Source organism: Mastigoproctus giganteus, chromosome 13 (genome assembly GCF_048544385.1).
Source record: "Mastigoproctus giganteus isolate SK-2022 chromosome 13, ASM4854438v1, whole genome shotgun sequence".
NCBI classification, from domain to species: domain Eukaryota; kingdom Metazoa; phylum Arthropoda; class Arachnida; order Uropygi; family Thelyphonidae; genus Mastigoproctus; species Mastigoproctus giganteus.
The window spans coordinates 62,958,161-62,973,907 of record NC_143587.1 but is presented as its reverse complement, the minus strand read 5'-3'; the positions used below and the strand labels follow the sequence as shown (position 1 = coordinate 62,973,907).

At 37.6% G+C, this 15,747-nt stretch overlaps 1 protein-coding gene across 1 annotated transcript in view; it reads right to left on the bottom strand.

Annotated features, from left to right (window-relative positions):
* The window catches only part of Nep3 (M13 family metallopeptidase neprilysin 3), a 353,718-nt gene that overhangs the window by 140,858 nt on the left and 197,113 nt on the right, over nucleotides 1-15,747 (bottom strand). The window contains exons 7-8 of the mRNA XM_090387832.1: nucleotides 2,637-2,753; nucleotides 21-256 (exon numbers count right to left, since the gene is read on the bottom strand). Coding sequence (XP_090243958.1) covers nucleotides 21-256; nucleotides 2,637-2,753 — 353 coding nt within the window. The remainder of the gene's footprint in view (nucleotides 1-20; nucleotides 257-2,636; nucleotides 2,754-15,747) is intronic.

The following is a 15,747-nucleotide window of genomic DNA, read 5'->3' as shown; positions in this document are numbered from 1 at the left end:
TAATTATATATGATACTTACATCTTCCCCTCATCTGAGGACAAATAGTATGTAACTAGAGATGACATGTTCTTCAGAAATTTTGGTGCATACACCACAACTTCCTCTGCAGAAGTAATGTCTCTCTTTACTTGGCGAAATGCAGAGTTAAAATACGGCAGCCATTCAATAACAGGAGCAATTTCTTGCAGTTTACTAATATTCATCTTGTTATATAAGCTTTCATCATCACGTCTCTCTTCTGAAGGTATTGTAATCTATCCAAGAATGAAAAAAATATTCAAAATCATAATATGAAAATTATAAAAAATTATTTTGCTAGGCTTGAATTAAAATCAGACTACTCTCTCAAAGTTTTCTAGAAATTAAAAAAAAAATCCAGTTAAATTTCCTTAAAACAATGAAAAATTTGCTACTTAATATTGTGCCAGATGAATTTAACACATTTCAGGAAAACAGTGACCAGTCAAAAAAACAATAATAATGCTGAGTTTGTTGTGGTGACATGATATATATGAGCATGCTATAAAATTTGAGATAAATATCTGATATTGAACATTACAGATGCTTAAGGTTGGTGAGCTAGTTGATTAGTTGGATTGTGAGACTTATTGAGGATCCACACAGAAGGTTTCATCAAAACATTTGGATGAATGATCTTATACTTCTTGAATGCATGGTAGTGGCTAAAAGATTATGAGTGAGCTTACAATGGTATTTTGTGCATATGCACACCAAGTTCTAACTTGTCACATGTCAATTTGGCAAAAAGCTGTGTTGAGCAACCACTTGTTTTTCTCATTTGTTGCATGTGCTGAAAATGACAAGATCTGAACAATTTGCAAACACTGCATTTTGTTGTATATACTTGGAAAGTCAGCCACAGAAATACATGAAATGCCTGTTACAGTTTACCAAGATAATGTTACGACAAAAAAAAAGTTTTCGAATGGTTCTAAAGGTTCCATGAGGGAAATTTTTTGCTTGAAGACGATGTATGAAGTGAGTGCCCTGAACATTCTAAAATAAATGACCCAAACATCAGTGGTCCAGACCATCATTTTATCAGATCAATGACTGACTGCTGTGATATGGGCATTACCTCAGCTTTGATTCTCTCTTGGAAACATCACAAGTACTGCTTCCTCTATATCAAAGAAACAGGGTTTTTTTTTGGTTTTTTTTGTTCTTGGCATTACTTTTCCTCTAAACAGCTACTGACTATAAATTTCAAATCTGCCCTATCATGGAATACTGTTTCTCCATTTGGAAGTGGTGTCCCCAAAATCGCTCTCAAGCTCACAGACTATCCAAAAGAGGACACTAAGGTAAATTAATGAACCTTCTTTTACAGATTCCCTCCACTCTCTATCACACAAACATTCAGTTTCTTCTGCATGTATTTTCTATAGATATTTCCATGGGCACTGTACTTCCAAACTGGCATTTGCAATTTCACCACTCTCTTCCTAATCAGAGAGAACATATGGCTCAACTAAACAGCCATCTGTCTTGACTCTAAACTCTCAGAACTAATTTCCTTTTTCCCATTTATCCCTTGTACTACTCTTCTTTGAAACAACCTTCCTTCACATGTATTTCCCAAAAATGACAAATTACAGAAATTCAAGGCTAATGTCAACAAGTACGTCAGGTCTTTTCAGTCTTCTACCCATACACAGCAGTAGAGCACTATAGGATTTGAAACCTTTTAAACCTTTTGTGTTTGGGGTAATAATAAAATATATGCTCAATGGTGTGAAAATGTAATAAGGAAGATTTAGTTGCTGTCCTTTTCTTATTTCTGCATGTGAAGGTCAAAGTAGTTTATGCCACTTTAATAACAGCTATATTAACATTTCAGATCCCTGAGAGTAAATAATGATCGGCACCACAATGTGTGTGAGCATCTACTCACATATCTCTTGAGGAATATTTGCAGTCCCCTTAATTACATCACAGTTGCTCATTATCATATATAATTATTCTTTATTATATACAGATTCAAAATTTATTCAAAATTTGTGCAACTCATTTCATTTCTCTCATTTTAGTAACTATATGCAATTCTTACTAAACCTCATTGGTAACAATGCGGTTTTATAAGAATTACATCCCCATATGCAGAACAGTGGTTGTTAGGTTACACTTAGACAAGCTCATCCATATTAGTTTGCGATGAAGCAATCATTGCATATTCCTTATCTGAATGTGTGTTTACAGTTGAATAATACCTTTGTTTCAAATTTGTGTGTGAATGTAAAAGCTGAACTTCAAGAAAAATAACCTGATTCACCAATACCAAACAAATCAACGATTTCACAATTGGTAATCCATTTTTTGTGAAATGGGTAGCATTCATGACAAAAAAGAACTGGACACCCTTCATTGCTATATGAAGAAAAACTTGAATATGAAAAAAAGAATCAATGACATTCAAGGTGGACATTTTCAACATTTATTATAATTGTTTATAATTACTTATTATCATTATAGTTATTATAATTATTTGATTACATAATCTGAGAGTAAAAGCTAGTAATAAAATTAAATTGCTGATATTTGGGCTGTGCAAATTTTGAATCACCCTGTATAATGGAACATTTAATAATGGTCAAATTCAAAATCATCACATACGTTGGCTAACTGCTTTTCAAATTCGATAACTTCTTCCATCTGTCGACGAGTTTCATTCTCTTCCCCTCCTAGTAGTACTCCTACTTTGGTCATATATGTTAAATATGCATTCAGTACCTGAGAAGGAAAAAGAAATACATAAAAAATAAAAAAAAAGCTGTAAAAATAAATAATTAAAATATTTAGCAGCATTTTTAAAATAAAATAGAAAAAAGAGCATTCTTTTAAAGAAATAGATAACAGGCAAAATATTAAGACATCATATGATAAATATTATTGTTACTAAATAACAGTGTCATCATCACACAAATGTGTTGTAACCAGCAGGTGTACAGGTCACTAGGGAAATACAAATCAGTGGGCGCCTCCGTAGCCAGGTGGGAAGGAGCAGCAGTGCATAACACGCGCTTCTTGATTAGACCGGGGTTCGAGCCCATCACCACCAAATATGGAAGATGCGGAAAGGTCAGGGAATGACCACCGCATATCCCGGAGCAATATGGCCTTAGTTGCTAATGCTCCTAAAAACCAAATAACAAACAAACAACAAATCAGTGCTTCTGGGTTATTAGCCTTCCATTCGGTATTTTTTTTCCATACTATTCTATTTCCTCTTAGATTTTTATCCCTAGCCAGAGTAAGCTTGCTGCAGCTTCACACCATCAATCCACCTTCCTCTTCTTGGTCTGTCTCAGAGCCTATTACCATTCACTTTGCTTCACATATCTTCTTATGTATTCAACAGGAAAAATTAAAATGATGAAAAATTAGAATTTTCTGCGTGTTATAATGACAGGTTGAAAAGTAGCTCTTGTAACAGGTTCTTGCTCTTGCAAAAAGTCTCATATAAAGCCCTCAGGCCACAAATCCTCATAGGATTTGTGGCCTGAGAAGGAAGGCTTTATTTGAGGAGTCGGGTAACCTATTACTTTTCAACATAGTTCCCTTGGAGTCAACACATTTTCCTACCAATGTTGCAATACATTGATTCCAGCTGCAAAAAAAAAAGTTTTCTCTTGAGTATACAGGAATGCATCCACTGCAGCAATGATGTCACTGTTGGTGGAAAAATGGATGCCAGCCAGGAGTTTTTTTAAATTAAGGAACAGGTGAAAGTCTGATGGTACTAGATCTGGTGAATGCGGGGGGGGGGGGGGGAAGAGCCAAGATTTCAAAGCTGCACTCATATTGTCCTCGGAATAAGACTCCCTTGCTGAGTTTCCCTCACATTTGTCTTTGATGTTTTCATGCAAATCCTCAAAGTCTATGTAATATGCCCCCATGACTGGCTTTTCTGAAGATAATCCACTAGCAACACTCATTCAGCATGCCAAAAAAATCAAAGCCATCCCCTTTCCAGCAGAAGGAATCAACTTGGCTTTTTTTGGAAGGAGAGAAGTTTCTAGTGTTTGTTTTTCTCTGACTGAAAGTGATGGAACCATATCTTATCCATTGTCACAAATCTTGCAAGGAAATTTGCTGGATCTGCTTGAAAATGATGTAAATGTTCGCTGGACTTGATCAACTTGACACACATTCAGATGAGATGCCCAAGGTGAATGCAATGTACTGAACTATCACTGATCACCAGATCATACATACTGTCAACAACTTCTGGAGTGATGGGCATGGCAGGTCTTCCACAGCACGGATCATCTTCCAGGCTCACACTAACTTATTTAAATTCTGCTGCCCACTTCTTAACCATGGCACAGGAAGGAGCATCTCCCCCCCAAATTTTGTAACCATATCCTCATGAACTTTGGTGTTGGTTATACATTAAGTACAGAAATTTTTAACAACGTACCACTACCCTTGCATACTATGACCACAAAATTTTCAAATCCCTCTCATAGTTCAATTTATTTTTCTTAAAACTTTCATTTCTGAAGGTTATAATTTTTGATTATTCCATTATTTCTTACCTCTCAGCTCAGCTCCATGGGCTTAAAAACTGTGTTATAAACAGTTAATTTTTTCTTTTAGCAAACTTCTCTTTTGCTTTAAATAAAATTGTTTAACTGATTATAACACAGTTCATCAATTTCCATAATTTTTGTTTACGTGTAAATAATTTTCATGCCAAATGCTCTACAACCTTTTTCTGTTTTATTTAAAGGTTCCTGAAGATTTTGCACACTACTGTTTAATAAGGTGGAAGAGAAATTAGAAGAACAGAAATTGATATGTCAACAACTAACGTGTTGAGATGTGAGGGATTGATGAAAGATCTGGAGAGAAAGAGGCTCAGGGGGAGACTGAGAAAAACTATGATGAATCGAGAAGGGATGGTAGATAAAAGGAGATGCAGGGAGGGCTGAGAATAGGGGGATAGAGAGATATGAAGTTGTGTGCTTGGACCTGCCCTTAGCAGAATAACCATGATGATTTAATATAAAAATATTACCTACATATAATAATGATCCAATTTTACATCTCCCACACTAAGTTGTTCACCAGCTTCAGGTTGGCTGTGGTCCTGGGTAACATGGATAGACACAAATTTGCTTATTGCAGATCAAGTCTGTATGCTGCCACAAAAAAGTGCACAGCCCACTTTTAGTTGTTGTGATGTTATGCCAACTGCAATAACTCCTCAGCAATCCAGAGTACAATGGAATTTTTTTTTAATTTACTAACACTTTGTTTGTAACTTACATTCTTTTATTAAATGGTCCCTGAAAATTATAAAAAGAAGTTTGGTTAAAGTGTAGCTTTCCCTCACTCCAAGTTTAACCTTAAACCATTTTCCAATTCATATGTTTTTTCTTATGAATTTAAAAATGGATACTTTAATGTTTTTTTTTTTTTCTGAGATCGACGAATACATTTCAGATCATTCAGAAATGTGGAAAATGCAGAGGGTGTGATACTAAATTCTTTCGTTACATTTTTTTCAAAACCTCATTATTTCTTCAAACATTAGCATTAGCATTAGTAGAGGCATAAGATGTAAGAAAGCAAGCTTATGCAGCATCAGCCAAAAAAAAACCAAAAAAAAAAAAAACCACTTCCACTTCACCTCTCCGTTCGTTCGAAATACCTGTCCAGCTGAGCCTTAAATTTATTTAGGCTATCAACTTCCATGACAAGGGATGGAAGTCTGTTACACCAACCAACTACCCGCTGGCTAAAGGCAAATTTCCGCACATCTATCCTACATCTGCCTTTCCTCAATTTGAATTTATGCCCTCTCAGGTGATTATTCTGAGCAAGAGGAAGAAGCCCATCAGCATTGAGCATGCTCAAACCATTCAAGGCTTTATACACCTCTATCAGATCACCTCACTGGTGCCTAGTCTCCAGACACTGTAATTTGCAAAACTTAAGCCTTTCTTCATAAGAGTATCCCTTTGTTCCATTCACTAATCCCGTTGCCCTTCTCTGTACTCGTTCCAGCAACTCTACATCCTTCTTGAAATGAGGTCTCCAGACCTGTATACAGTACTCAAGGTGTGGCCTGACCATTGCCTTATACAAGGGAATAATCACCTCCTTATCCCTGCTAGAAAAATTCCTGTATATCATTGACAAGACACCATGAGCTGTATGCATGAGGCTGTCTGCACTGCTCAGAGAACTTCATATCTGCCTGCACAATTACCCCAGGTCCTTTTCATTCTCTACCACTGTCAGTGTAGTACCACAGAGTTGATACGTTGCTCTGGGGTTGCTGTTTCCCATATATAGTACTTTACATTTGTCAATGTTAAACTTCATTTGCACCTCACAGCCCATCTGCTCAACCTTTGCAGATCCCGTTGCAGCAGCATAGTGTCAGTAGTATCCTTGACAACCCTGCCAACCTTTGTATCGTCTGCAAACTTGGACATTAAGCTTGATATACCATCATCAATATCATTTATAAATACAGAAAACAATAATGGACTCAACACTGAACCCTGAGGGGCTCCACTAATAACATTAGTCCACAATGAGCAGTGTCCATTGATTACCACTCTCTGTCTTCTCCCCCTCAACCATCCCTTTATCCATAGCAGCAATTTGCCTCCAATGCCACACTGCTCCAATTTGTGCAGCAGTCTTCCATGTGCAACAGTATCAAAAGCCTTGCTAAGATCCAAGTATATAATATCAAAGTTATTCCCTGCATCCGGTTTTTTGTGACTGCATCATAGTATACAATCAAACTGGTCAGGCAAGACTTCCCCTGAACAAAACCATGCTGTGTCCGAGCTATAACTGAAGTCTTGTCTAGATGATCCTGCAGTGCTTCTTTAACCAGTGCCTCCATTAATTTTCCTGGAACAGAATTTAAACTCACAGGTCTATAATTACTTGTGTCAGCCTTTGATCCTCCTTTGTGAATTGGGGTCACATTTGCACATCTCCAGTCTGTGGGTACCTCCCCTGAGTCCAAGGAAGCTCTCATAATTATGGCTAAGGGTTTGCTTACTTTCTTTACTGCCTCCTTTAATATAACTGGATAGATCCCATCCACCCCAGGTGCCTTTCTTGTGTTTATCTTCAACAATTTCTCCTCCACTTTACTCTCAGTTATTACAAGATTCTCTAGCTTACTGCCAGAGTTGAATACACCTCTGGCATTCCCCTCGCTGAATAACTCCTCATGTGTGAATAGCGATGCAAAATATTCATTTAGTTTGTTACCTACCAGAGAAGGATCATCAACAGTTGGCCCATCGATATCAAGTGGACCAATCTGATTCATCCCCTTCCTTCTAGAGTTTACATAAGTAAAGAACTCTTTGCTGTTTTTCTTTGCATCCCTTGCCAAAGATTTCTCGTAATCTGCCTTTGGCTGCCTAACCTCCTTTGTAACTTGGTTACATTTCAACTTGTATCTATCATAGGTTCTGTGTAACGTGTTAATTTATATGTATTCCATGCATTTTTCTTCTCTGCCATATGTCTCATTAGTTCATCTGACATCCATTTAGGCCTAAACCTTGACAATATTTCTTAGTTGGTATGTAAAGCCTAGTAGCTTCCAAGATGAGTTCTTTAATGCTTCCCATTTTGAATTTGCTGTTGGTAACATCTTCAGTTGGTCCCACTGTATAGAATTTAAATACCATCTCAGACCATCGTAGTCACCATTACGAAAGCAATAACCCTTCCCTTTTCCCCTGATGGTAGTTACCTCTTTGAGTAAATCCCACTTCAGCACACTGTGATCACTGCCACCTAGTGGTTCCTTTATCTGCAGATTCTTAATGCATGAAGAATCACTACTGATAATCAAATCAAGAGTATTACTCCCTCTAGTTGCCTCCCGAACATGCTGATGAGAAAACAATCATCCAATAAATCCACAAAAGCCTTGCTAGTGTGTGAGTGACCAACCCACAAATTTCAGTCAATATCTGGGAAATTAAAATCCCCCATTATAAGACTCTCTGATGTACTGGCCCACTCTATTTCCCTGTACAGTTTCTTATTATACTCATCAGAGTCATTAGGCCTATAGCACACTCCTACTCTCAATTTTGATCTCCCAATGCTTACGTCACACCAAACTGACTCGACACTGCACTGTCTAGCGATGTCGACTGGCTTCTCTTCCTTGAATTTTATGTGTTTCTTAGCTAATAGCATAACCCCTCCTCCCTTCCTATCCTGTCTATTCTTTCTGTAGACGTTGTACTCCCCAAATTCCAGTTCTGCATTCCTTATATCTGTGTGACACCACATCTCTGATATCTCAACAATATCCGCCTTTGATGCTTTGAGCAATACCTCAAATTCATCAAATATATTTACCATTTGTAGAAGTTTTGTGACAAAACCTAGTCACAAAATCTTTCCAAAACCAATATGTCCCACCAAATCAGACTATCAATCAAACGTGCTATGTTGAAGTTCTGACAAGGCTGTGTGAAAAAATTAAGGAAGGGATCTGAATTGTGGAAGAATGCCTGGATGCTCTATCAAGACAATGCTCCAGTAGACAACGCACTCACTGTTTGCCAGTTTCTGATGAAAAAGCAAATCCTTATGTATGAACGTGCACCCTACTCAACAGATTTAGTCCCGTGTGACTTTTTTCTCTTCCATAAACTGAAAAGTGTAATTAAGGGAACCCATTTTCAGTCCACTGAAGATATTCAGAAAAAATACCTGAAGTATTAAAAGGGCTTACAGAAGATGACTTCAAAATGTTTCTGTGCTAGGAAAAAAAGGATGAAACAGTGTGTGCAAGACCATGGCAATTATTTTGAAGAGGATAACTTGTAAAGTACAAAATATTGCAACGGTTTTGTTACTTAAGAGCCACATGTTGTATGCATCCTGGTACAGGTAAGAAACGTGTCTATCTCCAGTCTGTCTTATGTAACTTAAAGAATGCTTAGTTCATCTATAATTACAAATTCACAGTTGTTTATTCACTTCTGCTGGAATGTTTACTGCAGAATTCAGGAAGAAGGCTTGCAAGATTTAACTGGCTATAAAAATCTGCTTGTGTTCTACTCTTCATTTCATTTATTCCTGCTGATCAAGTTGTTGTTGTTGTTGTATCGTTTTAGGGGCATTAACAAGTTAGATTATATTTTGCTGTTGTGTAGTGTGTGTTCACAGTTGTTGATTTTTATGTTATGTGGGATGAAAAACCCAGAATAACTCACAAGACACCCCTACCCCTCCCTGTGCATCTTTTGTGGAAATGGGAAATTGTGGGAGCGAAGTTGAAAAATATATAATTAATGATATTGAAATTTCACAAGATTATTTAATGAAAAAACTTTCGAGCCTACAGGCCAGTAAGGCTCCTGGAGTTGATGGAATATACCCTATAATCTTAAGGGATGCAGCAAGTGAGTGCATTGAACCATTGAGGCTAATTATGTGAGCATCACTAGACTCTGGGGAGATTCCGTTGGATTGGAAAAGTGCCAATGTATCTCCCATACATAAGGGTGGTTCTAAGAGTGAAGTGGGAAATTATCGACCTGTCAGTCTGACTTCAGTGGTAGGGAAAATCATGGAGGCAATGATCAAGGGTGGAATTCAGGATCATTTGGATAGAATTGAAATTTTCAAGGATACTCAGCATGGTTTTGTAAAGGGAAAATCATGTTTAACAAATCTGGTTTGCTATTTTTAAAGGGTCACTCATGAGCTGGATTTAGGGAATAATTTCAACATTGTTTATTTAGATTTCAGTAAAGCTTTTGAATCAGTCCCACATGAGTGGTTGCTTTATAAGCTGGAACAGGTTGGAATCACTGAGAAAATACTTAGATGGATAGCAGGATGGCTTAAGAGCAGGAGGCAGAGGGTTGTGATAAATGGCTATTCCTCAGATTGGGTTGATGTAAGAAGTGGGGTTCCCCAAGGATCAGTATTAGGACCACTGTTGTTTTTAATTTTCATAAACAACATTGATGAAGGGATAGAGGGCACGATGCCTAAATTTGCAGATGATGTTAAAATTGGTAGAGTAGTTAATGATCACTGTCAAGCTGAGCTTCTTCAGAGAGACCTAGATAGACTTCAGGAATGGTCAGAAAAATGGCAGCTATGCTTTAATCCAACAAATTACACCTGGGAAACAGTAATCCCAAAATTACTTATTCACTTGGTGGAGTTCAACTGAACCCAGTACTGGAGGAAAGGGACTTGGGTGTTACAATACGGTCAGACATGAAATTCTCTGAGCATTGTAAGCAGATTGCAAAAAAGGCCCATGGTGTCCTATCAATGATCTATCGAACTTCTGCAAGTAGGAATAGGGACGTGATAATCCCATTATATAACGCTTTTGTTAGACCACACTTGGAATACTGTATTCAAGTATGGAGACCGCACCTAAAGAAAGAAATTGAGCTTCTTGAAAGGGTGCAAAGACGGGTAACTCGCCTGGTGAGATCGGCAAAAGGGCGTCCTTATGAAGAAAGACTTTGAATATGTGGGTTGCAGAGTTTGGAAACTAGACACCTTAGAGGAGATTTGATTCAGGTGTTTAAGGCTCTGAGAGGCATCAGTAAAATGAATGAGGACGAAATTTTCAAAATTATAAATGATGCTAGAACTAGGGTACATAAATTCAAGTTACGGGGAGGAGATATTTAGATTGGACTGCAGGAAGTTTTATTTTAGCCAGCGAGTTATAAATTACTGGAATAAGTTGCCTACATGGATGGTAGAGGCTGACAGTTTGGGAAATTCAAAGGTCATCTGGATAGTACCTTCGGATGAGGGAAAAGCATAGGATGATAGGTTTAATTGCCGTTTCCTTTTATTAATTATTAGTTTTTTTTTTATCATTGTTTTATTCGAGTTTTTTTTTTTTTTTTTTGGCTGGTGCAGCATAAGCCATAGGTTTTCTTGCACCATGCGGCCATTACTAATACTAATCTTGATTGAAGATGCCTCTAGAAATTCTTTCAGTCTAAAACAGGACTTGAACTTAAACCTCTCCAAACAAGTCATGAATTCGCTATACTATCACAGAGGACAATCATGTTGCCAAGCATTTCAAGATATTGAAGGACAATTAAACTCCTGAAGCAGCTATTGTTGAAGGATGTTTCAAGATAACTGCATTGGGTATGAGAGACAGTAGGCATATTTACTTTTCTGATGGAGATCTAGAATGCCAATAAGTATGTTAAGGATAATTTATAGTAGTATATTTAAGGATAATTTATAGTAGTATATTTATAGTAGTATAATTTTTAGTAGTATAGTTAAAATGTGGCATGGACAGTTACAATCTGTTGTGGGTATGATCATCTGGCAAGACATAAAAAAAATTACAAAATGAGTAGTATTCCCACAAATGGAAAGTGCAGAAACTATTAGTAGGATAAAGATTCTTGGAAATATCTAGAAAAGATGCACAGGCCGTAAAAACTAAGCATAAAGATTGTCAGCAGTACCTAGAAAATAATATAATAATTCAGTTTGTGAAATTAACTAGCACGCCTCTTATATTTGTATCTCATGGTTATTTAATTATGCAAAGATTTATTTGACTTTACTGATATCCACATCCACTCAGCAAACTGATAAAATTTCTCAATAGGTGGACTTACTGATTTATTTATTTATTATTTTTTTTTTTGAATGCAACATTTCTTTTGGGAGTATAATAACTGTGGGATCATGGCAATTTAGTCCATACAGTGGCTGCATGTAATAATGTGTGTGTGAGTGTTATGGGTGTTTAGTGGTGCATAAGTTGCACTGGCTGTAGTGCACCTGCATGCAATAATGCCTAGAACAAACATGCATGTGTTTAGCATGCTGTGCTTTAAGGGGAAAACTGACTCCATTTGTTTTACAACTCACATTATATATTTTTTTTCTTATGAGGGTTCCAAACATAAGCACTGGGAAATTAAAAATGACAGTAGAAATGTGCAATTGGCCTAATGACTCTGATGAGCACAACAAACAACTGCATAGAGAAATAAAGTGGGCGAGTAAATCACAATGTCACATAATGGGAAAATTTAACTTTCTAGATATTGACTGGAACTTGTGGACTGATCATCACACACTAGCATGACGTTTGTGTATTTATTGGATGACTCTTTTCTACATCATCATGTCTGAGAGGCAACCAGAGGGAATTTAGGTCTCTTGATCTGATTAACAGCAGTGATTATTCATACATTAAGAATCTGCAGTTAGAGGAACCACTAGGTGGCAGTGATCACAATATACTGATATGGTATTAATTAAAGATATAACTACCATCAGGGGTTTTTTGTATTCATAAAGGTGAATATAATGTATAGAATTTAAAAACTGAGACCAATGTAACAAATTTATGATGTTATTAACAGCAATTCTAAATGGGAAGCATTCAAGGAATTAAATATGGAAGTCACTAGGCTTTTCATAGCAACTAAGAAATACTGTTCAAGATTTAGGCCTAAGTGGATGTCAGATGAACTAATGAGACTTGTAGCAGAGAAGAAAAAAGCATGGGATGCATATAAATTATCAGGCAACACAGAAGTCTGTGGCAGATATAAGCTAGGCTGTAATCAAGTCACAAAGGAGGTTAGGCAGGTGAAGGCAGATTACGAGAAATCTTTGGCAAAGGATACAAAGAAAACATCAAAGACTTCTTTACTAGTGTAAACTCTAGAAGGAAGGGGATGAATCAGATTGGTGCACTTGGCATCGATAGTTCGACTATTTATGATCCTGCTCAGGTAGCAGACAAACTGAATGAGTATTTTGCATCTACATTCACAAATGAGGAATTCTTTAGGAAAGTGGAGGTCAGAAGTTTATCAAACTCTAACAAGGAGCTAAATGATTTTGTAATAACTGAGAGGAAAATTGAATGAAAAATTGTTGAGGGTAAACATAAAAAGGCACCTGGAGGGGATGGGATCTATCCAATTATATTAAGGGAGGCAGCAAAGGAAGTAAGCAAACTCTTAGCCATAATTAAGAGAGCATCCTTGGATTCAGAGGAGGTCCCTATGTAGTGGAGAAGTGCAAATGTATCTGCAATCCACAAAGGAGATCAAAGGGTGACACAAGTAATTACAGACCTGTTAGTTTTACTTCTGATCCAGGGAAAATAATGGAGTCACTGATTAAAGAAGTCTTGCAGGATTATCTCCACAAGACTGCAGCAACAGTTCAGACACAGCATGTGATGACAAAAGAAATTTGCAAAATTTGACACTGGAATTCAGTTTCTGCAAAATATAATTTTGATATCTTATACTTGGATTTCAGGAAAGCTTTTGATAATGCTGAACATTAAAAGAATGCTGTACAAATTGGATCAGTGTGGCATTAAGGGCAATTTGCTGCTATGGATAAAGGGATGGTTGAGTAGGAGAATAAAATGAGTGGTAATCAATCGGCTCTTCGTGGACTAATGTTATTAGTGATGTCCCACAGGATTCAGTATTGGACCCATTGTTGTTTTCTATATTTATCAATATTGATGAAAGTATATCAGGCTTAATGTTCAAGTTTGTAGATGATACAAAGGTTAGGAGTGTTGTTAATGACAGTATGCTATTGCAACAGGATCAAAAGGTAGGTCGAGGGGCTGAGAAGTGGCAACTGAAGTTTAACGTTGACAAATGCAAAGTACTGCATATTGGGTAGCAGTAACCACACAGTAAAGTTCCAAATGTGTGGTGTTACTCTCAGGGTAGTGGAGACTGAAAAAGATGTGGGGGTAATTGGGCAGTCAGATATGATGATGTCTGAGCAGTGCAGACGGACTGCCAGGGCAGCTCAAGGGGTTTTGTCAATGATATACAAGAATTTTTCTAGCAGGGATAAGGACGTAATTATCCCTTTGTATAAAGCAATGGTCAGGCCATACCTCGAGTACTGCATACAGGTCTGGTGGCCACATTTCAGGAAGGATGTAGAGCTGCTGGAATAAATACAGAGAAGAGCAATAAGATTGGTTGCAAGAACAAACGGGTGCTCTTACCAAGAAAGACTTCAATTCTGCAAATTGCAATGGTCTGGAGACAAAGCACTTGCAAGGTGATCTTGCATGCTGTGTTCAAGGTTTTGAATGGTTTGAGCAAGCTCAATGTTGATGGGATTCTTCCTCTTGCCCAGATTAATCGCCTGAGGAAGCATAAATTCAAATTGAGGAAAGACAGTTGTAGAATAGATGTGCATAAATTTGTCTTTAGCCAGTGGGTGGTTGATTGTTGGAACAAACTTCCATCTGTCATAATGAAGGTTGACAACTTAAATAAGTCCAAGGCAGAACTAGACAAGCATTTGGAGTGAATGGAAGGGTTTTTTTTTTTTTTTTTTATTGGCTGATGCTATATAAGCTTGCTTTCTTGCATCATATGCTACTACTGCTACTATCTCATATGTTGTGAGTTAGGGTTGAATGTGAAAGTGTCTGCAATTCTGCCCAGACACAATAAGAGGGAGTATATGATGAGAGCCTTGTCAATCAATTCAGCCCTGGAGAGATTGTGCAAGGCTCAAGGGCTAGAATTTTTTCACCCTGGTCTGTGGGATCATATAGACAAGACTTCAGTGATAGTTTGGACACAGCATGAGTTTGTTAAGGGGAAGTCTTGTCTGACCAACTTGATTGGATACTATGATGTGGCCACAAAGGAACTGAATGCCACAAATAATTTTGATATCATATACTTGGATTTCAGGAAAGTTTTTGATACTGTTGCACATGGAAGACTGTTGTACAAATTGGAGAGGTATGGCATTAAGGGTAAGTTGCTACAATGGATAAAGGGATGGTTGAGTGGGAGACAACAGAGAGTAGTAATCAATGGACACTGCTCTTTGTGGACAAATGTTATTAGTGGAGTTCCCCAGGGTTTGGTGTTGGGCCCATTGTTGTTTTGTATATTTATCAATGATATTGATGAAGGCATATCAGGTTTAATGTCCAAGTTTGCAGATGATACAAAGGTTGGTAGGGTTGTTAACGACAGTAAAGACAGTATGCTACTCCAACTGGATCTAGATAATTTGGGAAAATGGGCTGAAAAGTGGCAACTGAAATTTAACATTGACAAATGCAAAGTACTGCATATGGGTAGCAATAACTGAAAAGAGACGTACAAACTGTGTGGTACTAAACTCAGGGAGGTGGAAAGTGAAAAAGACCTGGGGGTAATTGTGCAGTGAAATATAAAGTCCACTGAGCAGTGTAGATGGGCTGCCAGGGCAGGTGATGCGAGTCTTGTCAATGATATATAGGAATTTTGCTAGCAGGGACAGGGAGGTGATTATCCCGTTATACAAAGCAATGGTCAGGCCACACCTAGAGTACTGTGTACAGGCCTGGAGGACTCATTTTAGGAAGGATGTAGAGTTTCTAGAAAGAGTACAAAGAAGTGCAACAAAATTGGTGAGGGGAATAAAGGGGTGCTCTTACCAAGAAAGGCTCAAGTTCTGCAAATTGCAGAACCTGGAGAGTAGACACCTGTGAAGTGATCTGATTGAGGTGTATAAGGCCTTGAATAGGTTGAGCAAGCTGAATGCTGATGGGATTCTTCCTCTTGCTCAGACTAAGAACCTGAGGGGACACAGTTTCAAATTGAGGAAAGATAGCTATAGAACAGAGGTGGGAAATTTGCCTTTAGCCAGCGGGTAGTTGATTGGTGGAACAGGCATCCATCTTTTGTTGTGGAAGCTAATA